A 25,675-nucleotide genomic window follows, 5' to 3' on the forward strand; every position below is an offset into this window, starting at 1 on the left:
TTAGACAACAATGGGGTTTGAGACAGATGAAGCAAGTTCATCAACCCTGAAAATACCTGGAGAGGATGTGCCTTTTTTGGGCCAAAATCAACAACTTTCTTCTCCTTCAAAGACTTCTGCAAATATTTTCATGTCTTTAGTTGGTGCTGGAGTTCTTGGACTTCCCTACACATTCAAGAAAACAGGATGGTTAATGGGGCCTCTCTTGATCATCTCAATAGCCACTCTTTCTTATTACTGTATGATGCTTCTTGTTTATTCTAGGCGTAAGCTTGAATCACAGTTTGAAGGTGCAAAAATCTCATCTTTTGGTGATTTGGGATTTGCTGTGTGTGGACCTATTGGTCGTTTAGTTGTTGATGTTATGATTGTTCTCTCCCAAGCATGTTTTTCAGTTGGATACATGATTTTCATTGGTAATACTTTAGTATATTTGTTTAATTCTTCTGTCACAGAAGCAAATCCCAGAATCTTGGGATTTTCGCCTAAATCGGTGTATATTTGGAGCTGTTTCCCATTCCAGTTAGGGTTGAATTCAGTTCCCACACTAACCCTTTTAGCCCCTTTGAGTATTTTTGCTGAAATTGTTGATTTAGGAGCTTTGGGTGTAGTGATGGTTGAAGATGTGTTAATTTACCTCAAGAACAGGCCTAGTTTAGAAATGTTTGGTGGATTCAATGTGTTTTTCTACGGTCTTGGTGTGGCTGTTTTTGCTTTTGAAGGGATGGGATTGGTGTTGCCTCTGGAATCTGAGACAAGAGACAAGAACAAGTTTGGGAAAATATTGGGTTTGTCAGTTGCCTTTGTAGCAATTTTATATGGTGCATTTGGAGCATTGGGTTACTTTGCATTTGGGGAAGAGACCAAGGATATAATCACCGCTAATTTTCAACAGGGATCGGTTAGCAGCTTGGTCTTTGCATAAACCTCTTCTTGGCTTTCCACTGATGATGAATCCAGTTTATGAAGTGATGGAAAGGAGATTCTGTGAAGGCAGATACTGTTTGTGGTTGATATGGCTTATGGTTTTGACAGTCTGTTTTGTGTCATTGACAGTACCAAATTTTGCTGATTTCATGTCATTGGTTGGTAGCAGTGTGAGTGTTGTTTTGGGGTTTGTGTTGCCTGCTTTTTTTCACTTGATCGTCTTTAAGGATGAGCTGGGCTGGTATAGTTTAGCTATAGATGCTGCATTTATTGTCATGGGCACAACATTTGCAGTCTATGGAACCTCTTCATCCTTGGCAAAGATCATTTCAGAAATGGCTTAGCTTTTTCTTTATTTTTCATGTGAAGATATTTTATAAGATGCATATTTTGCAGCCTGATTAATCTATTGAGTGAAACTACTCGTTAATGGCAGAAAGTGGAGAATTTTATCAAATAGCTCGGTTAGTTGGCTATCTATTTTATCAAATAGCTCGGTTAGTTGGCTATCTGAAGTAAGTGATGCTTCAATTCCCACATTGTAATCCGCTACACCATACCCCCTAATTTTTTCTTAAGAAAAACACGCTTTAGTGGCAAAAGAAGATTTACCTTTGTTCTTTCCATACTAGTATAAACAGCACATACCAACAAGAAAAGAAAAAGAAAAATACAATATAAGAACACTTCTTTTACTATCAATCCATAGTTCAATTAGTTAAGCAATACAACACAAGTGACAAGATGGGAGCACAAAATGCACCCAAAAAAAAAAGAATCAGTTACAAGGATCCCAAATCCACTCATAAAACAAAATAACTCTCCAATATCAACTGATAAAAAATGCTCATTATACACTTTATACATTCAATATGGGTGACCAGCAAAAGTTGTGTCCACCTTGAAGTTCCGAAAAAATAATGTGGTGGAAAAGGTCAAAATTCACATGGAATATTTTTTTAAAAAAATAAAATCAAGCTAACAAATAATAGTACAACACAGCTTATATCTTGATAGCAACGCATGCCGCACACATGTTTTATCTAGTCACAACATTACATACCTACAAACAACAAACTGGCCAAATGATAAAAATGAAATAGAATAAAATGACTTAGCACTAGTACTCCATCATCCCGTCAAAACGCTTTCCAACTATCAGAATCTCTCCTTGGTGTCTGACTCTCGGCCGACGTCTTAAATGGGTCATTTGAACCGAACGGATCCGCATCATCAAAAGATGTGAAACCATGACGATGATCTGTGTCCCTGGTACTACTCATGGAATCAAACCTACTTAGTGATTCGCGAGGAGGAAAGAGCCCAAAATTATAGTCAGAGTCTGCGGTGCTGCGAAATGAATCAAACCTAGCAAATGAGTCCCGTTGCTGGAATGAACCATGATCGTAGTCAGAGTCTCTGGTGCTGCGCATTGAATCAAATCTTGAAAGAGAGTCACGGGTGCCAAAGGGGCCACTATCATTCATGTTAAAGGAATCAAATCTGGAGAAGCTGTTCGAGTTTTCTTCAAATCCTTCACTATGTCTGCGAGGCGAGTTTGTAGAACTGTACATAGGTGTGCTTGGAACCGAGTCCCCAAAGGCAAACGGACTCTTATTCTGGAACATATTATCTGCATTCGGGGAGCCTCCTGAATTATAAGCTGGTGTGCTAGGAACAGAATCAAAGAAGGGACTTTGCCTCGAGAACAAGTTATCAGTCTGAGTGAATCCAGAGTTGTAACTTGGGGTACTTGGAACAGAATCAAAGAAAGGGCTTTGCTTCGGGAATGTGTTGTCTGAATAACTGAACCCAGCATTGTAACTTGGAGTGCTAGGAACAGAATCAAAGAAAGGGCTTTGTTTGGGGAACGTGTTGTCTATCCCAGCATTGTAACTTGGCGTGCTAGGAACAGAATCAAAGGATGGCATTTGATTCGGTAGTGTGTTGGACTGTTTGGACCCCGTTTTAATAGGGGCTAAGCCCCAATCATCATCTCCAAAAAGAGAAGATTCCTTGAGATTGTCATGATCTGAATCCTGCATAAACAAAGAAAGTAAGCAATATAACGTGGACTTTCAGCTTTCAAATAATGTCAAAGGTATTCTAAGAAACGAGACAAACTCTGCGAACGAGTAGAAGGTTGCCTAGACAATAATGTTCTACAACATGATAAGGTCTTCATCTAACCAAGCAGTTGCAAAAGTGAAAAAGAAAATGCAAAATAATCTATTTTTACCTTTGCAACAGAATTGACGTCCCATGCAGCATCAGTGTCAAAGTTGGTATCAAATGTACCCCAGCCAGATCCATCAAAACCTTTATCCCTCGAGAACACAGATTCAGTACCCCAGTGTTCACTGCACTCGTAAAATCAAACGAAGAGATTCAGATATCTAGGGAACTACACAATAATTTGTAGAAGGTGAAAACCCTCTACAATTAAGTATTCTAGGCAACTTGTGGTCATCGCAAAACAAAAGAACGTGGTATACTGAATCACAAAAACTAGGAAGAGAACCACCATATTACCTTTGGGCAGCATTGGGTGAACCATCAAAACTAGTCTCCTTCCTGTACAGAACATACTCAGAATTCTTTAATAGGAAAAAGAGAGCATGATAGACTAAATGACCTAAAGAAGAGAGAACCGCCACATTACCTTTGCGCACCATGGGGTGAACCATCAAAACTGACATCCTTCCCGTACATAGACTCTTGGACTTCTTTTGACGGGCTTTCAACTGCATTACTCCTTGATGGACTATCAGTTGGACTTCTTGCTGTTTGCTGATGTCCATGTGCAGATTCCATGTCACCAACTTCTCTAGCTTGTACATGGTTTGACAGCTTATCTATCTTTGCATCAGTATCAGCATCAGCAGATGATTTTCCAGAATCATGTTCAGCTAAAGAAGATGCTTTCTCACGAACCAATGATGACTTTGTTTTAGGAGGGGCAATGACGTTTTTCACATCGAGTGTCAGCTCTTTCACAAATGTGAATCCTGGAAGAAAAAGAGTTCAACAACGAAGTGAGCCAAATTTGCGCTCACATCCAAAAGCAACACAAAGAAGAAATAAAACTGATTCACTGGCCTCTGGAGGCATTTTGAGTGTCAGCACTTCGATTAACAAGCTGACTTCTTAAAACATACCTTCATCTTCAAACTTATCCCACTCTTCATCCCAGTCTGCTGCAACCTCTTGGATGCCTGGTTGCCAACCTTCGAAAATACAAATAATAGTATGAGAAAGCATTTGAAAAGAATTTACATCAACGAAAATCACAGACAAGAAAACACATTGAACTTAGGTATCATAAATTTAATGCTTGTGCCAGTGGCTAAAGTTATATACATCACACACCTCCTACTTGGCACTACAAATTGCAGACCAACGGAGAATACACACGGATCTCCAAAGAAAAATATTAGCATCATACCATGTACTAAATGGTCATGAGGTAAATATAAAGAGGGAAGACCTCGTATTTTGAATTTGAGGTTTCTTTAGAGAAATACTGGCCAAAAGAGTCAAATCCATAAACAGTCGGTAACAAGTTAATTCTAATGCCCCAATAAAGAATACACTCAAATTGGCTGGAAGAATGAAAGGCTTCGGCTTGAGATTGACTAGTGAATTTTGGATCTCTGTTATAGGAGGTCGAATGTCCAGCTAACGTGCCTCATGGAAAATTCTTTTTGCAGGCCCGTCCAGCTCATTATATTATTAGCCAAGAATCAAGATAGGTGAAACTCAAATGGCACTTCTTAAACAGAACAGACTCCGCTAGAATCACAATTTCTTCCAGGGAACCATTTTTTATCATCAAGATTCTTCTCAGGAACAATAGTTTAAGTCACAATTCAGCACCCAAAAACAAGGCATTGGAGTTATATTTTTGAAACGATCTTTATTAGATTTTACTGATTTCAAAATAAAAATATAGCAATAGATGAGACAACCAAATGAAAGCTCATATCTTCACACTAAGTATAAAAGACTTGTATAATTACCAAATGGAAGCTCAAGCAGTGTAGTTGGTTTAGCTCGTAAACCATAAGTTTTGCACCGTTCATTCAGTGATTTTACTAGCTCCTCAAGGTTCACCTGAATGTGACTAGCACGGTCCTATAAAAGAGAAATGATTGCTTCAAAAAAGTTCAACTTATCTCTTCCAAATTGAGTAGTGAGACAATATTCCAACCTGGATACCATCAGTCTTGCCATCTTGATCCATTTTAACAATTTCCTTGTATAGCTCCATTTTTTTCTCCTATAAAAGGTTCACCAACATAACACCATTTAAACACAGGCCAATTTCACATGATTTAAAAGAAAATATGAGAAAGGGAAGTTAACTTTACACCAATGCATTTGACAAAACAAATCCACAAATACCTGAATATCCCGAAAGGTGGCCTCTTCAATGGTCAATTTAGAAGCAACGTCTCCTGTCTGCTTGTATTTCTCTTCATATTTTTTAGCCAATAACTCAACCTGTCAAATTCTCCATTTTAAGTTAAACAACATATATGAGATGTGGTTTCCCTATGTTGAGAAAAGTTTTTACCTCTCTTTTGTCAGCAGAAGTTCTTTGGGTGATCTCATTTAGTCTATTGTCGCATCGACTTTTGTATAAAATCTGGATAAAGAAATAACAGGAGAACGCAGACCATTTTAGCGTTGTAGGATCTCTTCTTTTGGTATACAATTGTTAATGAAATTATTTACCTTAACAAAAGAAAGCAATATCTAGATCCCTGAATATAATTGATTGAAGTTGAGGTGCATAAAGATCAGACACTCACTATTTCTTGCATCTTTGCATGGTAGAACTGAATTTTTTCTTTTGCTTCTAAAATTTCCTTCTCCAATTCCATGACCTTCAATATTATAGCATAGAGGGAGGAAATTATATTAATTAATGTTGGCAGTTACAAGCACTTGGAAGTAAAGAAGCACCAACAGACATAAGAAGAGGCTCCACTAGAATTAAGTTAAATTCACACTTGAAGATCAGTCTCAGGTCCTCCATAGCATCAAATTAACAATTAAGGAAATTTAAAAAATGCCAAATATTCATTGATTATAGTTCTCTAAACACTGACAAATAATCAAAAGTTAGTGCTACAACTGACATGATAACCAAGGAAATTATGACAAGACAAACACAACAGTATCCATGCCATGCACATAATTCACATTCTGAAGCAAATTAAATGTAGCATTGTTGTTTGACACATCAGACAAATTATTTGTCAATTGGTTCCGAAAGAAAAGTGTTCATTTGCCTTCTAGTACATCAGTTTCAACAAATAAATACAATATAATCTAGTGTTGAAATAAAAGAAGACAGAACACACCAGCAAATACTGCCAAGTTTCCTGCAATGCACAGAACTGCATCTAGGTGCAAGTGTTAAAATGGCAGTCGCATTCACACACTTCACTAGTAGACACATACTGTTCAAGATTTATCTCAAATTGCAATTTGTTTTCTCACTTGTTTGGTTAAAGACCCAATTTGTGAAATGTAAATTTAGATAACCATGGGGAAAAAAGGGAGTATTGGAAGAACTGAGAAAAGAGCAAGGAAGAAAGGAAATGGTAGCCAAGAACAGTTAAATTTCACCTTCTTTTCTGCATCAGTTGCTTCCTGGAACTTTGAACTCAATGCATCCTGTTCCTCTTGACTAAGTTGGTCCACAAGATGCTTCTCCAGTGCAGGAACTTTAGGCTTCTGTTGACCAGGCTGCACAACTTCATTGGGCTGGGGAATAGGAACTGGACGTGGAGGCCTTCCTGGAGCGCCAGAAGCCATCTGTCCTGGAACAACCCTTGGCCCCTGTGTTTGCTGGGTGGCTGGAAATGAAAAGAATCAGGAAACTAAATCAAAAGACAAGAAACAGGAGGAGAATTATCTAGACTGACATGGATACCAAATAACATACTACCGAAGTCCTAGACTGATTGACAGTGCTTTTTCTGCTATACAATATACACTAGAATTATATCGTGCAATACGAGGACAAATTTTTAGATGATGTTAGCTTTCCTTCTTGAAATGAGGAGGAAGAGAGTTTGATTTAGGAACCGGAACTACCTACCTTGGAAAATAGGAGGAGGTTCAAATGAAATATATAGATTGCAAAATACTACTAATTTCCTCTTTCTTCTATTTGGTGCACTCTCTTCGAGTAAATATAAAGTGCTTTTACTTCTATTGTATGAAGCCTTATGCTTGTATTTCATACCTGAATGCTCAAACAAATGTTATTTTCGAAACTTTAAATATAGCTCCAATACAGCCTCCCATCAACACAGGTACCGGGTAACTCTTTCTACTAAGGCATGGATAGATGAAAAGAAATCACCTGGTGCTTTTGCGTAGGCGTGGAACTAGGGGGGTACAAGGGGGTTCAACTGAACCCCTTTGTCGGAAACTTACACTTTATATATAAGGCCAATTTACTAAATCATATATAAATATTAAGTTTTGAATCCCCTTAACAGGCTGCTCGGGGATGATTGATTGATTGATCTGATTGTATGAGACGGACATGTATAAACATATTTTGATGAGTCGTTCCTACTTAAGCCGAAGGTCTTCGAAAAAGCCTCCCTGCCTTGTGAAGGCAATAGTAAGATTTGCGTACACACTACCATCCCGAACCCCACTTGGGGAATTACATTGGGTTTGTTGTTGAATTCCCTTTACACAATATGCACTGCAGCTCAGCGGCCGAAGGACATAATGTGTAGCCCACAGTTGTCGGTTCGAGTCTCACAAGAGACATTCTTTTTACCTTTTTTTGAGAAAAGGTAACTTCACATAATTGGTAAAATTCTTTTTACCTTTTTGGATCCCTTTGGCAAAAGTTGTCTCCACCTAGGGGTGTCAAAAGTGAACCCAAACATAGATAATCCGCCCAGAATTTTAAGGGTTGGGCTCAAGATAATTTGAATTGGGTTCAATCTCAACCTATTCAAGCATAACCCATTTGAAGAGAATCCTCAATTGAGCCCAATTCAATCTCCAATTTCAACCCGTTTTAAAACTTTTTATTAAGATATGTTTCTATATTTAAGGTATAAATTATTATCTATTTAGCATCTTTTAGGGTTTATCTATCCATTTGTTACCTTTTTAAAAAAATAATTTCGAGCTAAAATTCAAATTGTAATTATAAAAGTTAAATATCAATATGTTAAATTAGTAAGATTGATCGGGTCAAATTGCGCAGGTCAAAACCCAACCATTTTTAAGCCCATTTGAGCCCAACGCAGTTCAAGACCCAACCCGACTTCTATCTCAACCCATTTTAATATTTTCAATTTCAGCCCAACACACCCATTTGACACCCCTAGCTCCACCCCTGTTTTTGCGTCCACCGAGATTTGGACCCCGGACCTCATGGTTCTCTATCACTTCATTGAACACTGTGCCACACCCTTGGGTGTGATAGCTAATATATTTCTAAAAGCTACAAAGATGACAACAGCTTGTAACTGGCCATACAATTAACTCCCAAATATGTAGAAGAAAAAGAGAAGACAACTTTTAGTCTCTCCTCTCATCCAATAAAACTTGGTCTACACACAGATATATTAAGGCGTGCTCTGGAGGAAATTTTAGGCTCAGAGATAATTTCTCGACATTCAAATAATATTATTACAGATCAAAATATGGCTACTCATATTTTGTGATTCAAGTTTAAGTAAATTGTGAATTGGGCACATTATATATACAAAGTTATCATCATATGAAATGCTTATAATGCAAAGAGTGAAAGAATCTTAGCATCGAACTCAACAACCTTAAGTTAAGGTTGATTGGAACAAGACATTTAAAGACCACTTCAAGTGCCCTTACATCTCCTTTGTTCCAATTTATGTGACCTAGCTTGACTCAACAGAGAGTTAAAAGAATAAAATGGAAACTGGACCACTTGTGACCCAAAATACGTCATAGCATTTGTGCAGCTCTAAAATATATGAATCTTGTTGCCTTGACCATGCTGTAACATTTGTGCTGTTACACAAGCTTCTCATTCAGGGTAAAATGGGAAGTATAAAGTTAATTGTTTCCAATATCATTCTTTTTGGGAAAGGACAAAAAGGAAGTGTGTGACATAAATAGGAATGGAAATATTATACACCTCAACACCCTTCGCATTTGTAACTTGATTTTTGGGCTTCCCACTATGACTTGAATGCTGACTTATAAGTATGAAACAGGCTTACCGAAGTTTAGGCTCTGATATCATGTAACGGGAAAGCGTCTAAGAGGCTGTTTGCATTGACTTATTTTAAGTAGCTTTTTGGCTTTTAAGCTCTATTTAATTTTTCGAAGTGTTTGGATATGACAAAAAGTGCTTGTAACACCTACTTTTAGGTCAAAAAAGTACAAAAATAAGCTAAAAGGCATAAGTTGGGTATGACCAATTTATGACTTTTAGCATTTTAACTTATAAGCTTCTTTAAAAAGTCGATCCAAACATCCTTAAGTATCTAGTTGAAAACCTCAGTCTATAGATGGAGAGAATCAAGACCTTTAGAAACGCCTTTAGATGCCTGTATATACTAATCAAAACAGAATCAGCTGCTTTATTTGCTAATACACATATGTGCATTCACTAATCATGAGCCATGCATAATGACTGTTATAAAAACAGGAAATAAATTTACCTGGTGTGTGTCTCCAAGCAACAGCACCATGTGGTGGGACAGGCTGACCAGAAGCAGGTAATAACGACTCGTCGAAAATAAGATTGGTCGGAAGGACTGAAGGAAGAGGGTGACCTTCCCTGTGCCGCTCCATCAGGTAAAGCGCAATGCAGAATTCCCTTAAAGACAGCATGCTGTCGTTGTCTTGATCAGATAAATCCCACACCTGTTTCAGCACCTCTGACAAACAAAAAGCATACCATATTATTGTTCTGGAGGACCAAAAGCTAAGAGATATAAAGAAAATTCAGCATGAGTTCTCATGAGCAAGAAGAATGTTGTGCCAAGGGTCATAATAGACAGCACAAAAATATCTTAAAAGACCTGTAAGGAAATTGTAGCCTGCTAAAAGTACGAAGTGCATAACCCCGACGGAACATAAAACGATGCGCTATACAGAACTATTGAGAAGTAAAGAGTCGCCACACATTCCAAATTTCAAGAAAAGCTACTAGATGTTTGAATGAAAACCATAACCACTGTAAGCCTAAGAATCTTATGATGCAAAGCCCTTACCAAGCAAGAAAAAGTTTGTGGAGGCAAGAAGTGAGCTACCTAATCAAGTTCCACTATTTAATAGTATGGTGCATCTAACATAAGTATTTCAAATAGCCAATTTCACAGGGAGATATCATGATTAACTAAATAAGTATTTCAAATAGCCGATTTCACAGGGAGATCATGATTAACTAAATAACTTATCTGGTTTAAGCTCTTCCAAACAAAGAATTATAGTTTGTAAGAAGTAAACCGGCTTTCTGAAACGAAAAAAATTAAGGATAGATGATTTATCTTTTATAGGAATAATTGGATTTCTAACATATCCACTTGGCTCTTAAATCTCTATCACTAATGAAACCTAATTAAAAAATAAGTTTATCAAGGAATTCTTATCGAGACAACTTGTACTTCTAGTTAATAAATGAAGTACAATTACTCAATCTAGCAAATCAATTCTGAGTGTACACTTTTTTTTTTTTGGGTGTAAAGATGAATTCAAATATGAAGCAGAATCAATACTTAGCCTCTTAGGGTCCCTGTACGATTAGAACATGATTTTCTTTTGTTTTTTGTTCACTTGTACTGTTTCAGCACTTCCCCAACGCTGCAGATTTGATAAAACATCATTTCTCTAAAAATACAATTGCGGAACAACACAGCTACCGAAGTTGAAAGTCAAATAGCAAGTTTAAGAAGATTAAGGGGCATTAAGCTCGCCCTTCCCACAAAGAATAATCAAACAAACTCGTGACCAACTTTCTAAAATTACAAGCTACCACAGGGATCAATCAATGTCCCAGAGTCCCAATCATCCAAATTAAAGCCTTCCAACTGCAAGAACAGCAGCAAATATTGATGTCCCAAATCACTTGGTAGTAACTAAAGGATACATAACACAATCAGTTGATCGAAACAAAACCACTAATAGATATTTGTAATTACCAAATAAATATCTGTCTCGGAATTAAACCAGAATGAACATGGTATTTCACAAATCATCATGGCAGTAAGGAAATCAAACCTCGAGGCAGCTTCCAACTTAGAAAGAGGTTCCTTGCCTCCAGGCCAGAAATTTTTCCATCCCTGTCTGAGTCCACAGCCATAAATACTTTGCTGTACTTCTGATAATCAGACCGGGTCATTCTTGGCCAAGGAATCTGAGACTGACTGGAACGAGAATTTCCAGCTGCATTAGGATTTGCACCAGCACTTGGCACTAAGACCTGTTTGTTTGGTCTCCCAGTCAACTGAGCTTGCTGATGCTGATTTACTGGTTTCTGCGGAAGTGCAACTTGTGAAACAATTGGGCTGGCCTTTACTGGATGTTGGAGCCCTGCAGATGCAGAGACAATGGCTGGTGAGACTGGAAAGCTGCCAGCAGAAGATATACTAGGTGCGGAGTTTTGTTTTGGTTGAACTGATGCAACTGAAAAAGCATCTCCAAAAAGCGAGTCAGATGCAAATCCATTTCCTGAAACTGGAACGGCTTTAGGATCCTTAACATCTGGCTGGTTACCAAGCAGAGCGGCATCATTTAAATTTGATGAACCTGGTGTTGCCGAATAAGTGGTCTTTTGTTGGTTCTGTTGTGGAGAAGCATGATCAAATCCATCCTGACTTCTAGAATTTATACTGATATTAGGAGCTTGGGAAGTAACAGCTGCTTGGGAGCCACCATTACCAGAAAGCCAATCAGAAGAATTGGCTTGACTAAAAGCTGCCATGGTACCACCAGGCATTCCATGACTAGAAGCACCTGATTGAGATGGGAAACTGGTGCTTTGAACGGAGGGTCGAGGAGGCCGCATATACTGGCTCTGCGGAACTGGTAAACCCTGTTGACCCCTAATGCCAAAACTCGGTGCTTCTGTTGGAGCAGCACGACTAACTGGAGGCACTGCAGAACCAACTCTATTTGCTGGACGAGGACCTGCTACAGCTGCAAGGTTTATCTGTGGGGCAGGAATTTTAGCTGAAGCTGGCGTAAATAGTGCAGCTTTCACTATTTCTGGGGTCAACTCTCGTTTCTGCGCCACTGTAACAAGCTTAAGATAGTTGAAAAATTCCTGACGGCTAAGGAAACCGGTCCGACTTTGATCAACATATGTCCATATCTGCATAAAGGCAAAAGAGCACGTTAACTGTAGTAAGAAGACATGGGAAAAATGAAAGATCCAGACGTTAGACAGGAGCTGCAGATATCTGCATAAAGGCAAAAGAACACGTGAACTGTAGTAAGAAGACAAGAGGAAATTGATAGATCCAGGAGCAGGAGTTGCAGATGGACAATTACGATCTATAACTTCTTCCACATCTAGATTATCTTGCAATCTGTTTCTAGACCTGTCTTCTGGCAAGCATCATAATTGTTGTTGCACTACTTTATCAAGTATCAACAACAATAATATCTGAGTCTTACCACTCAAGCAGCCTAAACCACGGAGCTATCTGCAAATTTTGTTACATTCTCAAGTGGCTCTAACACATGTTAGTAGTCGTCCTAGTTTCAAATTTCAAACTCTACTATTTACTATCTTCTATTCTAAGTTACCAGATTGCTATTCATTTTGTTATATTACTGGACATAAACGTTAAGATTTCAAAAATTAAAATATGTAGCCATTTCACTAATACTCTGACTAAACTTTTCATGTATCTCATATCTGCTACCTGTTTTCATATTGTTTTCATTGAGTTCCAAATATTCATCAAACGCAACAATTGTGAATTTCTCTGCTTCTTTTTACTAAATTAAACCATGTCTTTCATCCCAAAACACCCAATTCCTGCTGTCTAGCAACAATTTGAAAGCTCAAATAACCGGAACACTTCAAAGTATTTGACAATAAAATGAATTGAGCCCACTCAATTGTAGCAAGAATAGTAGAACAGGTATAAGCCATCAATAGCAATAAATCAAGTCATGGAAGAAGAGGTAGAAAGGCATGGCATTGCAATGAGAAGTGAGGCTCACTGGGTGGGGGTAAGGTCTACTACCTATACTCTACTCTCCTTACTCGGTTTGTTGGATTTCATTGGCGGTAAATTGTTGGGGTTCAAAACATATACGGATTGACAAGTAATAGTAGCAACTGGACTTGCAACAATTCAAATCACCGAAAAAAGACGCATACTACATGATAACTTGGTAAACTGTCAATAACTAGCTTCAATTTCCTTACTTCTCCTTCACTCTAATAGATGAAGAAGGAAGACAATAAGAGAAGACAGAAGTGGACGAACGAACCTGAGCAAGGACTGGTTTAGGCAAATTAGAGCCTTGAAAGAAGGAAACAGCCTCAACACCACTGATCCGACCATCCTGATCCAAATCTGCTCTGCGAAAATAAGCCTCAAATTGATCCGTTTGGTTCTGCGCAGCCATTACTGAGTCGATTCAATCAGTTTGAGAATACTGAATTAGATCTGTGATAAGGAATAGGGCAGAGAATTAGAGAGGTTTAAGAAGATCCCAGGTGGTGATCCGCCGCCGCCGCCGCCGCCGGACAGTGGACAGTGGTGGTATCGATAGGCGGGGGATCGAGAAAAGTGATGTCAGAAGTTTGATGGGGTTTGTGCTTCGGACAGCACAATGCACATAGGCATTACTCTCTCTTTTGATTGCACCTTCACACCTTTGTTTTTTTAACCAAAAAAAAAATTAAAAAAAAATAATAATAATAATATGCTTTTTTTCGACCATATCATCATTGTGTGCTGTAATTTTTATATTTATCGAAAACTGTAAAAAATATTTTTTAATTTATTAGTTAATTGTTTTTTTATCGTTAAAATGAATCTAATGGGCAACTTTCACATATAGCCAAAAAAAAATCATATTTCTATATTATAGCAAAATTTGCATAATTGCGCTTCATAGCAAAAATAAAACTGTATAATTCGCTATACATATACAATTGTATAATTCGCTGGCCTAAATTGTATAATTCACTGGCCTATTTTGCTGCAATTGTATAATTCGCTATCCTATTTAACTACGATTGTATAATGCACAATTGTATAATTCGCTGCTTTTTTTCGCTGCAATATTTTTATAAAATTTGTTTTGCATACAGTTGAATCGAATTAAAATGTATGTATATCGCATAATTATAAATGTATAGCAGGAAGATATATGTTTTTCTCTCGCTTTATACAAAACACAGAAACACAATATATACACTTCTGTTATATAAAACTAGAGAAAATTATATTTCACTGCAATTGTATAATTCGCAATTGTATAATTCGTTGGCTTTTTTCTCTGCAATATTTGAAGTAAAATGTTTGTAAATTGTATAATTAAGTGTATAACACGAAGATATATATTTTTGCATGTGTATATACAATTTTCTCTCGCTTTATACAAAACAAAAACAGAATTATACACTTCTGTGTATAAATCAAGAGAGGCGAGCGAGAATGGAGAGTGGCGAGCGAGATTTCTGGGAGAGAGACTTTGGCAATTTTTAGCTAACATTTGCTATGGAGCACAATTAAATCAAACTCTAGCTATTCCATTTATTTTAGGTTATTAATTTGCTATTATATACAATTTTCCCTTTTATTTTTGTCGTGATTATTTTCACCGTTTATATTTCTCATATGATGAAAAGTCTCGGATTAACTTAATGAACCCAAATTTTTAAATAAAGACCTATTTTCCATTTTAAACCTAATGTCTCGACCCCTCTATCTTCTACCCCTTATAACCCGATCCCATTTACCCAATTTATTTCCATCAATTTCTTCTTCCCCAGTCTCCTTGACCTTTTATGCAATACTCATTTTCCTGAAAAACCATCGTCATTTCATTATCAAAAAGGAAAAATCTTTCAAATTCACATTATCTTCATCTTCATCGTGATCTTCTTCTTCTACTACTAGTAATTCCTTCTCCTTAGTTGCATGGGTTCTATCTCCGCGGTGAACCACTGCACAAACTCTCCCAAATCACCCGAAAATCCAAAGCCATTGATCACCAAAACATTACAAAAACTACAAGAAAATCACAGGAGTTTTTACTAAAACTGACAAAATTGCACTCCTCAAAACCCTTTCACAGCCCCAAACAACAACGACCTCTATACCGAAAACTTCACCTATGCGCAGATCGTGTATAAATTGAAGAAATTGAAAGAGAAGTACCACAAATTTGCTAGATTCAAATCCCAAATCAAAACTTCACACGACTGCAAGATTTACGAAATTGGGCGAAAGACTTAGGGTTGAAATGCAGCCAAAGGAATCATTAGTAGTAGAATAAGATCATGATGAAGATGATCTGAATTTGGAGGATTTTTCATTTTTGGTGATGAAATGACGACTTTTTTTAGAGAAATGAGCACTGTATATTATGTTTAAGAGATTGGGGAAGAAGAAATTGATGGAGATGATTGTGAAATTGATGGGTAAATGGAACGGGTTATACGAGTTAAAAGATAGAGGGGTCTGGGCAATGGGTTTTAAAAAAATTGAATTGATTTGAGTTCATTTGGGACTTTTCGTAATGAAGGGCATATATGGTGAAATTAGTAAGACATGGGCAACAATAACTTCGTTTTAATGACAGGGCTATATTCAACTAATAAACTAAAGTGAAGAGTATTTTTGACATTTTCCCTTTAATTTATTTACTTGAGTTTATTTTGTAATATTACACTATATTCTTAAGGTAAAATATCTATTAATAATACTCCACAGCAGAAAAGCAATGTGTCCGACTATCTACAAATATTCTATTTTAACTCTTGATTTTCAAACTCATTGATTAAGGATCAAGTTTTTGTTGAATTGAACTTATATTATATCTTGCCTAATCATTTCAGTTTTCATCCTAATACTTTTAGGCTATTCTTACCCCACCTTAACCCTATTATGATCAATTTCTCACACTTTCTTTTTCGAGATTCCAAATATCGTATGTTCACACATTTGAACCTCTATTTAATGCACTCCTATTGAGAATTACAACTAATCTCACTTATCTATGTTAACAGTAGTTTAATAGTGTGTTAATAATTCTGTTAGTTAGTTACATTAGTTAGTTACATTTTTTATTCCTTTCTAGAAGGTTCTTATCACATGTATATAGTGTATTGTTGATGAATGAAAGAGCAGTTTTGCTTGACTGAATTCACAAACACTCTCTCTTCTTCTCTTCTTCTCATTCTCGTTAATCACCATTAATGGCTAGCTATCCATAGGAAGCTGCATTGCATATTTTACTCACTGATACAGTGAGTTCTGTTATGGTATCAGAGCTACGTTGATTTCTCTCGTTTCTGCATCATCAAGATCTATCTTCGATCTGTTTTGTTATTTCTTAATTCGTTGATCCATCATGACAGAAACCACTACTCAAGAAACTGCTACTAGAATTGATACAAGCAGTGTTTTCTATGTCCACCCTTCAGATAATCCAGGAATATCACTTGTTCCAATTCAGTTTGATGGGGTTGGATACAGATCTTGGAGAAGAGGCATACTGCGAGCTCTGTCTGTGAAGAACAAGTTAGTCTTCATTGATGGAAGCTGTGTGAAGCCAGTTGATCCTTCTCAATCTCGTCAATGGTAGAGGTGTGATGATATGGTAATTTCGTGGATTTTGAACTCTCTTACAAAAGAGATTGCAGACAGTGTTGAGTATGTCAACAATTCCTCTGAACTTTGGAAGGAACTAGAAGACAGATATGACCAAACAAATGGTGCGAAATTGTATCAAATTCAGAAGGAAATTGATGATCTGACTCTAGGAACTTTGGACATCACTGTCTATTACACAAGGCTGAAGAAGCTCTGGGAAGAGTTGAACACCTTAAATGCAAAGAGCATATGCACTTGTACATGTACTTGTGGTGCCAAGGATAGTATACATAAATCTGAACAGGACAGACGTCTAATACAATTCCTCATGGGATTAAATGAGGTTTATACTGTGATCAGAGGGAATATACTCATGATGAACCCTCTTCCTTCTACTGCACAGGCTTTCTCTTTGTTGATTCAAGAGGAAAAACAAAGAGAATACAGACCTGCTAGTCGTACACCTATGGAATCGATTTCATTGAATGTAAATGCTGGTAGAGGATCACAAGGTGGTAGAGGTAATAGAACAAATTTTCCAAGCAACAATGATTCAAACATCAACAATAACAAGAGCACTATGATCTGTGATTTTTGTAAGAAATAAGGTCACATTAAAGAGAAGTGTTACAAGCTACATGGATATCCTCCAAAGAATAATACTTTTAACAACAGAACAAACAATATACAACAGTACAGGCAAAATGACAATCAGAACTTTAGAGGAAGAAGGATTGTAGCCAATGCACATGGGGAAGAATGCTCACAAGAAAACAGTAATTCAAATGCTGTCATTATACAAGAACAGTATGGTCATATTATGAGCTTGTTGCAGCAGTTCCAGACTGATAGCTCAGGAGAGGATTCTAAGAGTAATGCTGAGCCTAGCAAATTTGCAGGTACAATACTGTGCACTTCTTCTATTGATTTTGGTATTACTTCATGCAAATGTTCTAGATCAAGTATTGATTCATGGATCATTGACTCAGGAGCTTCAAACCATATGACATATAACAAATCTTCACTAACAAACATTCAAACATTACCCTATCCTATACTTGTTTCACTCCCTATTGGATACAAGGTTAAAGTGACAGAGTATGGTGATGTACATATTTCATCTAAAATGGTTTTAAACAAAGTTTTGCATGTTCCCTCTTTCAAGTATAATCTCATTTCAGTCCAGTCTCTAGTCTCTTCAATGAAATGCATACTTTCGTTTACTGATACAACTTGTCTATCACAGGCCCCTTTAATGAAGACATGTGTGGGAGATGCTTGAATGACACTACTCATACCTCTGATTCTGTTTGTAATTGCATATCTCATAGTTGTAGGTGTTATTCATTTCCAACTTCATCTTGTAATGAATCATCTGTTAAACAATCTAGAGAGGTTCCTGTAATCTTTGATAGTTCTTCTACTAATAATACAGATGTGTTGAACAATTATGCATCTCTTGAATCTCTGAAAGATGGTGTGGATTTATTGTGGCATAATAGACTTGGCCATGTACCTTTTGTGAAAATGAGAAATATACCTACTATTCCTATTAAGTTTTCTACCAAACAGCCCTTCACATGCACCATATGTCCAATGGCAAGACAAGTCAGGTTACCATTCACTCCAAGCACAACACATTCTAAGAACATTTTTGAACTTCTTCATATTGACTTGTGGAGTCCTTATCATGTTCCTACATATGACAATTACAAATATTTCATTACCTTAGTGGATGACTATAGTAGAGCTACCTGGACATATTTGTTAAGCACCAAAAGCAATGCCATACAAGTCCTTCAAACCTTTGTTAACATGATAGAAAACCAGTTCCAAACAACTATAAAATGCATCAGGTCAGATAATGGTTTAGAGTTCAATAATAATGACACACTCAAATTCTTCCAATCTAAAGGTATCACACATCAGAAAAGCTGCCCCTATACACCACAACAAAACAGCATAGTAGAGAGAAAGCACAGATACCTGCTTGAAACAGCTAGAGCTCTCCTCTTTCAGTCCAAGTTACCTACCAAGTACTGGGGTGATTGTATTCTTACATCCACTTACATCATTAACGGGCTTCCTTCCACATTTCTTCAAAACAAGTGTCCCTATGAGATGTTCTATAAAGAAAAACCAAAGTATAGCCAATTAAGGTCTTTTGGATGTCTATGTTATCCCACACTACCTAAAGTCCATAGAGACAAATTAGAACCAAGAACCACCTCTCATATCTTTTTAGGATATCCTTCTGGAATCAAAGGGTACAAGGTAATGAGTCTTGCCACAAGGAAAATACAAATCTCAAGAGATGTGATTTTTCATGAAAAGATTTTTCCATTTGTTTTATCTTCAGAAAACAACATTTTTCCTTCTATTTCAAAACCTTGTTCTACTGATTTCTGTGAACCTTGTGATACATTGTTGAACAACCATTTGGATGTAATTGATGATCATACAACTCTGTCTCTTAATCCTACATCACCTCGTTCCTCACCAACTACACAAACTGAGTTACCAAATCCACCTATACCACAAAGAAAATCCAACAGAGTAGTTAAGACACCTCATCATTTAAAAGATTATGTTCTGTCACTTCCTAAGCTAAAAACCAACTCAAATTCTGTTTCCAACATCAATACCATTTCCAACAGTAACCTGGCTTCCAATACATTCCTTAATAAACACCATTACATAAGCCCTGAAGTCATTACTTCTAAAAGTCAAGTCTTGGTTGAAAGCATTTGTTATGACAGTGAACCATGTTCCTATGAAGAAGCTGCAAACAGTCCTGCGTGGCAAAAAGCAATGGAACAGGAATATGATGCTTTACATGCAAATGAAACTTGGGATCTAGTTAAACTACCTATAGGTAAGCAAGCCATTGGATGCAAATGGGTTTATAAGGTGAAACATAAAGCTGATGGTAGCATAGAAAGGTTCAAGGCCAGATTGGTGGTTAAGGGATACACTCAAAAGGCTGGGATAGATTACACTGAGACATATTCACCTGTAGTTAAAATGACTACTGTGAGAACATTGATGGCATGTGCTGTGAAAAAGGGCTGGGAGTTGTTTCGACTTGATGTCAATAATGTTTTTCTACATGGTGATTTGCATGAAGAAGTATATATGTCAATGCCTCAAGGTCTTGATGTTGGTGAGCCAAGTCTAGTTTGCAAGCTTAACAAGTCCTTATATGGCCTTAAACAAGCCAGCAGACAGTGGTATGCTAAATTGACTGAGGCATTGTCTCTTAGAGGCTATACACACTCACATTATGATTATTCTTTGTTCTACAAGAAATCTAATTCATTGGTGGTGTTTGTGGCAGTTTATGTTGATGACATAGTTTTGACAGGCACAGACACAATTGAGATCACTAAACTGAAGATGTACTTGGATAAGACATTCAAAATTAAGGACCTTGGTAGACTTCACTATTTCTTGGGCATGGAAATACTTGATACTGCAAGAGGGGTCCTCATTTCACAAAGGAAGTTTGTGTTGGACTTACTGAAGGAGTATGAGTGTTCCAACTACACATCTTTATCATCCCCTCTTGATCCCAATGTTAAACTCAGGGCTAATGAAGGAGCTTCTCTTTCTGATCCTACTTATTACAGGAAACTTGTGGGGAAGTTAAATTTCCTCACCAACACTAGAATGGATATAGCCTTCAGTGTCCAACAGCTGAGCCAGTTCATGCAGGATCCTAGACTTCCTCATTTACAGGCAGCTTTTCACTTACTTAGATATATAAAACAGGATCCTTCATTGGGAGTTTATTTGTCAAGAAATTTTGATTGTACTATGAGAGCATACTGTGATTCAGATTGGGCTACATGTCCAGATTCCAGAAGGTCTATAAGTGGTTACTTGATATTACTTGGAGACAGCCCTATTAGTTGGAAGTCTAAGAAGCAAGAAACAATTTCATTATCATCTGCAGAAGCTGAATACAGATCACTTAGGAAAGTAGTAGGTGAATTGGTTTGGTTACACAGACTGATCATTGAGTTAACTATTCCTCATCCTTCTCCTATTGATGTGTACTGTGATAGTCAAGCTGTCATTCACATAGCACATAATCCTGTTTTTCATGAAAGAACCAAACACATTGAAGTGGATTGCCATTTTGTACGAGACAAGCTGCAGGAGGGGCTCATCTCGATTCAACATGTGCCTACAAGTGAACAATTGGCAGACATTTTTACTAAGTCTCTCAATGGTATCAAACATGCTGCAATCTTGAACAAGTTGGCTGTAAGATTATTACCACCAACTTGAGGAGGGGTATTGAGAATTACAACTGATCTCACTTATCTATGTTAACAGTAGTTTAATAGTGTGTTAATAATTTTGTTAGTTAGTTACATTAGTTAGTTACTTAGTTAGTTACATTTTTGATTCCTTTCTAGAAGGTTCTTACTCACATGTATATAGTGTATTGTTGATGAATGAAAGAGCAGTTTTGTTTGGGTGAATTCACGAACACTCTCTCTTCTTCTCTTCTTCTCATTCTCGTTAATCACCATTAATGGCTAGCTATCCATAGGAAGCTGTATTGCATATTTTACTCACTGATACAGTGAGTTCTGTTAACTCCGTCATAATATAATTTATCACATCTTCATCAATATCTCCACTTATGTCCCAGGTATACTTGAAATTTCCTATTAGAGAGAGGTAACTTATGTGTCAAGTACACCATGTTCATGTTAGCTTCATGGATCACGTGATCAAACTTATACTCCAAGATTCATTATTGGTCTTGACTAACTTCAAATCTTTAGATTTTGTCTCCATTCTCTCGTTAACGTTGCCTAACATCTCACTGCAAAATATATTTTCTCATGCGTCTTGCATTCGATGTTTTACACCAACTTTTCTAGCAAAGCTAATTTATTAATATTATACACAAAAAATTATTTTAAATTTAGATCATACCCAGATATTCGTCAAATGAGTTGCAAAGCAGAATCCAAGAATAATTAAGTAAAAGTGTATTTTCTCTCATGTCGTGTATATATTTTTTTTATTCAATATTTAATATTTATATTAAAATTTAACTATTTTTAATTCACGCCAAATCTCTTTCGAAGGAAGTACCCTACCAAGGATTGACATGTGGGTCTTCCCTCTAACCCACGCACCCTCCACATTCATTACTTCCTAACCCCAACCAAAGGACCAACCAGGACGCACCACTTCCTTTTCCATCCCCACCATATCCATCTCCCTCAACACCAATTATTAAACTATTTCCAATATAGCAAATTTCAAAATAGTCCTTTTTAATATTTATTGTTACTTACTTATTTTAGAGCGTTTATACAGTATACTTCAAAATATGTAATTTTATTTTCAAAAATTAAATCAAATTTTTTTAAGATTAAAGAAAAAAGTCAAAATAGTCCACATCGTACCACATAAAAATAGTCAAAGTAGTCCAGAATGGACCAAATGGAAACTTCCGGTAATTTACCGTAAAAGAAATTCATTTCTCCGAAGGCATTGGTGAAAATATCTCAGAATAAAAGAAAATAATTTATTTCTAACAAATTTTATTTTAAAAATCACATTTCTCTTCATTAACGAGATTAACCAAAATAAAAGGAGAGAGGGAGCAAGTGGAGCGAGTATTGTATTGAAGGCCACATATGTTCCCTCATTAAACGCACCGTCTCCTTCTCTATCAAACTTTTCTTTTCCCCCAAAAAATTATAGAGCTCTGTAATTTTTGTTTTGATATTTTCTCACAAAATTCGAAAACGTAGTTTTGGAATTTTCAGATCACGATTGTTTGATTCAGTGATTAACAATGTCTTGTTCATCGTCGTCGGCGTCTGAGGATGAAGATGAAGGATTCGATTCTTACCGGAAGGGAGGCTACCATGCCGTGAGAGTCGGCGATTCATTTTCCGGTGGCCGATATATGGCGCAACGAAAACTCGGCTGGGGAGAGTTTTCCACCGTTTGGCTCGCTTATGATACTCAATTATCCGTGAGTTTTGTTTTCGTTACTATTTCTCTTCGATTTTTCGTCTACCGAATTGTTATTTTATCATTATTACACTTTTTTTTTATAGATAATTATTACGATCAATTTTCGTCTACCGAAGTGCTATTTTATCATAAATAATTGCTGCGAAGAACTGTATTATTTGTACTCATTACTATTATTACAAAAAAATAGATGTTTGTCACTGTTCAAGCAATGCATTATCTTAGTTTAAATAAGCCAGCAGCAAATGATATTTTACTGCTTTCAAAACAAGTGCTTGTTGCATCTGTGTCATTCTGGTTCATTGAAAAATCATATTTGATGAAAGAATAATTGTAGTATTCTAATTAGCATTATTGCCTATGTTCTTGACAGACATGACAATGAATATGCATGGCCTCTTTCCAAGTATGTGAGAGCCGTTACACATCAACAAGTGTTAGGTCCTTGATGATAATAAGCATGATACCATGTACAGTTTAAAAACTAATGTTTTAGGTACCTGTCAATTGTATGAGATGAATCCATTCTCCATTAATGAATCATGGTCTTTTATAATGGTGCATTGCTTGTAATGCTTTTCCTAACAATAAGGGGATGAGAATTATGTTCTCCCTTATATTGGTGCATTGCTTGTAATCTTTTCCTCACAATAAGGGTATGAGTTTGGAAGTTCATAAGGATCTTTAAGAACTTCGAAATTTGGAGCTTATGTCATTACTATGTTTGTTTTCTCCTAGGGTTTTGTTGCCTTGAAGATCCAGAAAAGTGCACCACAATTTGCTCAAGCAGCTTTTCATGAAATTGAAATCCTTTCTGCGATTGCCAATGGTGATCAATCTAACAGTAAATACGTTGTACGGCTTATTGACCATTTTAAGCACACAGGTCCTAATGGACAGCACATATGCATGGTTTTTGAATTTCTTGGTGATAGCTTATTGCGGCTTATCAAGCATAATCGATATAAGGGCCTTGAACTGAACAAAGTTAGGGAAATATGCAAATGTGTCTTGACTGGTTTAGATTATTTGCATGGGGGGCTTGGAATTGTTCATACAGATTTGAAACCTGAAAATATTCTTTTACTTTCCACGATTAATGCCACAAAAGATCCCATTAGATCTGGAATGACTCCCATACTTGAAAGGCCTGAGGGGAACCCTAATGGAGGAATAACAATGAATATCATTGAGAAAAAGCTAAAGCAAAGGGCAAGAAGAGCAGCAGCTAGGATATCAGGAAGACGTTCTTCAATGGGTGTGGTAGGAGGTACTCCAAAATCAAATAGATCTCTTGATGGGATAGACTTAAGGTGCAAGATTGTGGATTTTGGAAATGCATGCTGGGATGATAAGCAATTTGCACAAGAAATTCAAACAAGACAGTACAGATCCCCTGAAGTTATACTTCAATCTGGATATTCATTCTCTGCTGACATGTGGTCTTTGGCTTGTATAGCATTTGAGCTTGCTACTGGTGAGATGATGTTCACTCCCAAAGGTGGAGAAGGTTTCAGCGAAGATGAGGTAACCTGATCTATGTTTCTTTGTTTAGCTGTCCTTCCATTGCATAATGCAACTGTTTCTCAGTTAAAAATTATCTGAAGAATTATTGATATGGAGTATGATTTGAGGTCTGGTCTTTTGGGTGTAAGGAGGAGTCAACCTAGTCCTATAGATTTTACTTCCTGAAGAGGAATTATTTTATAACTTCGCTTTACTATATTTTGTTATTATTTGGTGGGTTGCAGGATCATCTAGCTATGATGATGGAGCTTCTAGGAAAGATCCCCCGGAAGGTTAGCACATTATGATGTTTTTGTAGCCTTGAAGAATTATTTCTGAAAATAGCTATTGATTTATTTTTAAAAAAAACTTATGTTGGAGCAGATAGCCGTAGGTGGGGCTAGATCGAAAGATTACTTTGACAGGCACGGAGATTTGAAGAGGATCCGTAGACTGAAATATGGTTGTCTAAATAAATTACTAGTTAACAAATATAGATTTTCTGAAAGTGATGCTCATGAGTTCACGGAATTTCTCAGTCCTCTTCTTGATTTTGAGCCAGAAAAACGACCAACTGCTGAGCAGTGCTTGCAACACCCATGGCTCAACTTTAAAAATCTTAAGCAAACAGAGGTGAAGAACGAATCAGGTGTTGAAAGGGTTAATGTCGATATGAGCAAGCTACAAATTAAGGTTGGTAAGTGATGTTGGGATGAATAGTCTTCTCACTTCTTACGTCCCACTCTCCACCTGTATCAGTGCCACTTGTGATTTAATTTTTTGGATTGTATTAGTTTCTTAGTAAGATTTGATTCATTCATTAGTAGTTTTGGATGATCATGATGGGGAAATGACTTCCGAAAGAGAAATTGGCCTCACTTGATTCATGGTTCTAGTGAAGTTGACTGTTATTGAAGGAATGATTCCTTCTTTTGAGGGCCCTGAGGAAACAAAGCAAGCTCTATGGTATCATTTGAACTCAGCATTATCCACCAAGGCAAGAGACTTTAGCTACCTGAGAAAGTTTGCTTTTTTAAGTCGGCTCTGGAGAAGTATCGAGGAGCCATACGAAAAGGAGAAAAAAGGGGGGTTGCTTTTTGTATATTCAACATAAGAAGGGAACAGCCTCGACTTTGACACTAGTGATGCAAAAACCTGGAAAAGGATTTCTAACTCATGATGAAGTCCCCTATGACAAGACATAAAAATTTTGTAACACAGGATTCCGAAATTTTGTAACTTGTATTCATTTCTTTTAGTTACCAATCTAACTTTGTCATATGTGTATCCAGCATATCTTGTATCTTTGACAAATGTGGAAACCAATTTTGACCAAAAGAGAATGATATGAAACAATTAGTTTTGCTCATACGGTTCTTAGAAGGATATGGAGTAGTAGCAATAATGTTGTC

At 36.8% G+C, this 25,675-nt stretch overlaps 3 protein-coding genes across 3 annotated transcripts; 2 read left to right on the forward strand and 1 right to left on the reverse strand.

Annotated features, from left to right (window-relative positions):
- Positions 1-10: 10 nt before the first annotated feature.
- On the forward strand, positions 11-1,366 carry LOC101245426 (amino acid transporter AVT3C-like). The gene is given in 3 exon segments (XM_026029471.2): positions 11-902; positions 905-931; positions 934-1,366. Coding segments are annotated over 3 exon segments (1,257 nt in total). The 3' UTR covers positions 1,272-1,366.
- A 502-nt stretch (positions 1,367-1,868) lies between these two features.
- LOC101261088 (actin cytoskeleton-regulatory complex protein PAN1) lies at positions 1,869-13,994 on the reverse strand. The gene is made up of 14 exons (XM_010318181.4): positions 13,408-13,994; positions 11,182-12,274; positions 9,621-9,839; positions 6,565-6,794; positions 5,742-5,816; positions 5,504-5,575; positions 5,332-5,430; positions 5,138-5,206; positions 4,947-5,061; positions 4,086-4,154; positions 3,590-3,935; positions 3,460-3,501; positions 3,167-3,287; positions 1,869-2,966 (listed from the first exon to the last, which is right to left on the reverse strand). The coding sequence occupies exons 1-14, from the start codon at positions 13,543-13,545 to the stop codon at positions 2,067-2,069; spliced, it is 3,588 nt and encodes a 1,195-aa protein (XP_010316483.2). The 5' UTR covers positions 13,546-13,994; the 3' UTR covers positions 1,869-2,066.
- An 8,293-nt stretch (positions 13,995-22,287) lies between these two features.
- LOC138341837 (uncharacterized) lies at positions 22,288-25,632 on the forward strand. The gene is made up of 4 exons (XM_069293784.1): positions 22,288-22,755; positions 23,496-24,284; positions 24,509-24,556; positions 24,648-25,632. The coding sequence occupies exons 1-4, from the start codon at positions 22,573-22,575 to the stop codon at positions 24,966-24,968; spliced, it is 1,341 nt and encodes a 446-aa protein (XP_069149885.1). The 5' UTR covers positions 22,288-22,572; the 3' UTR covers positions 24,969-25,632.
- The last annotated feature ends 43 nt before the right edge of the window (positions 25,633-25,675 follow it).

This window comes from Solanum lycopersicum, chromosome 2 (assembly GCF_036512215.1).
Source record: "Solanum lycopersicum chromosome 2, SLM_r2.1".
Classification (NCBI taxonomy): domain Eukaryota; kingdom Viridiplantae; phylum Streptophyta; class Magnoliopsida; order Solanales; family Solanaceae; genus Solanum; species Solanum lycopersicum.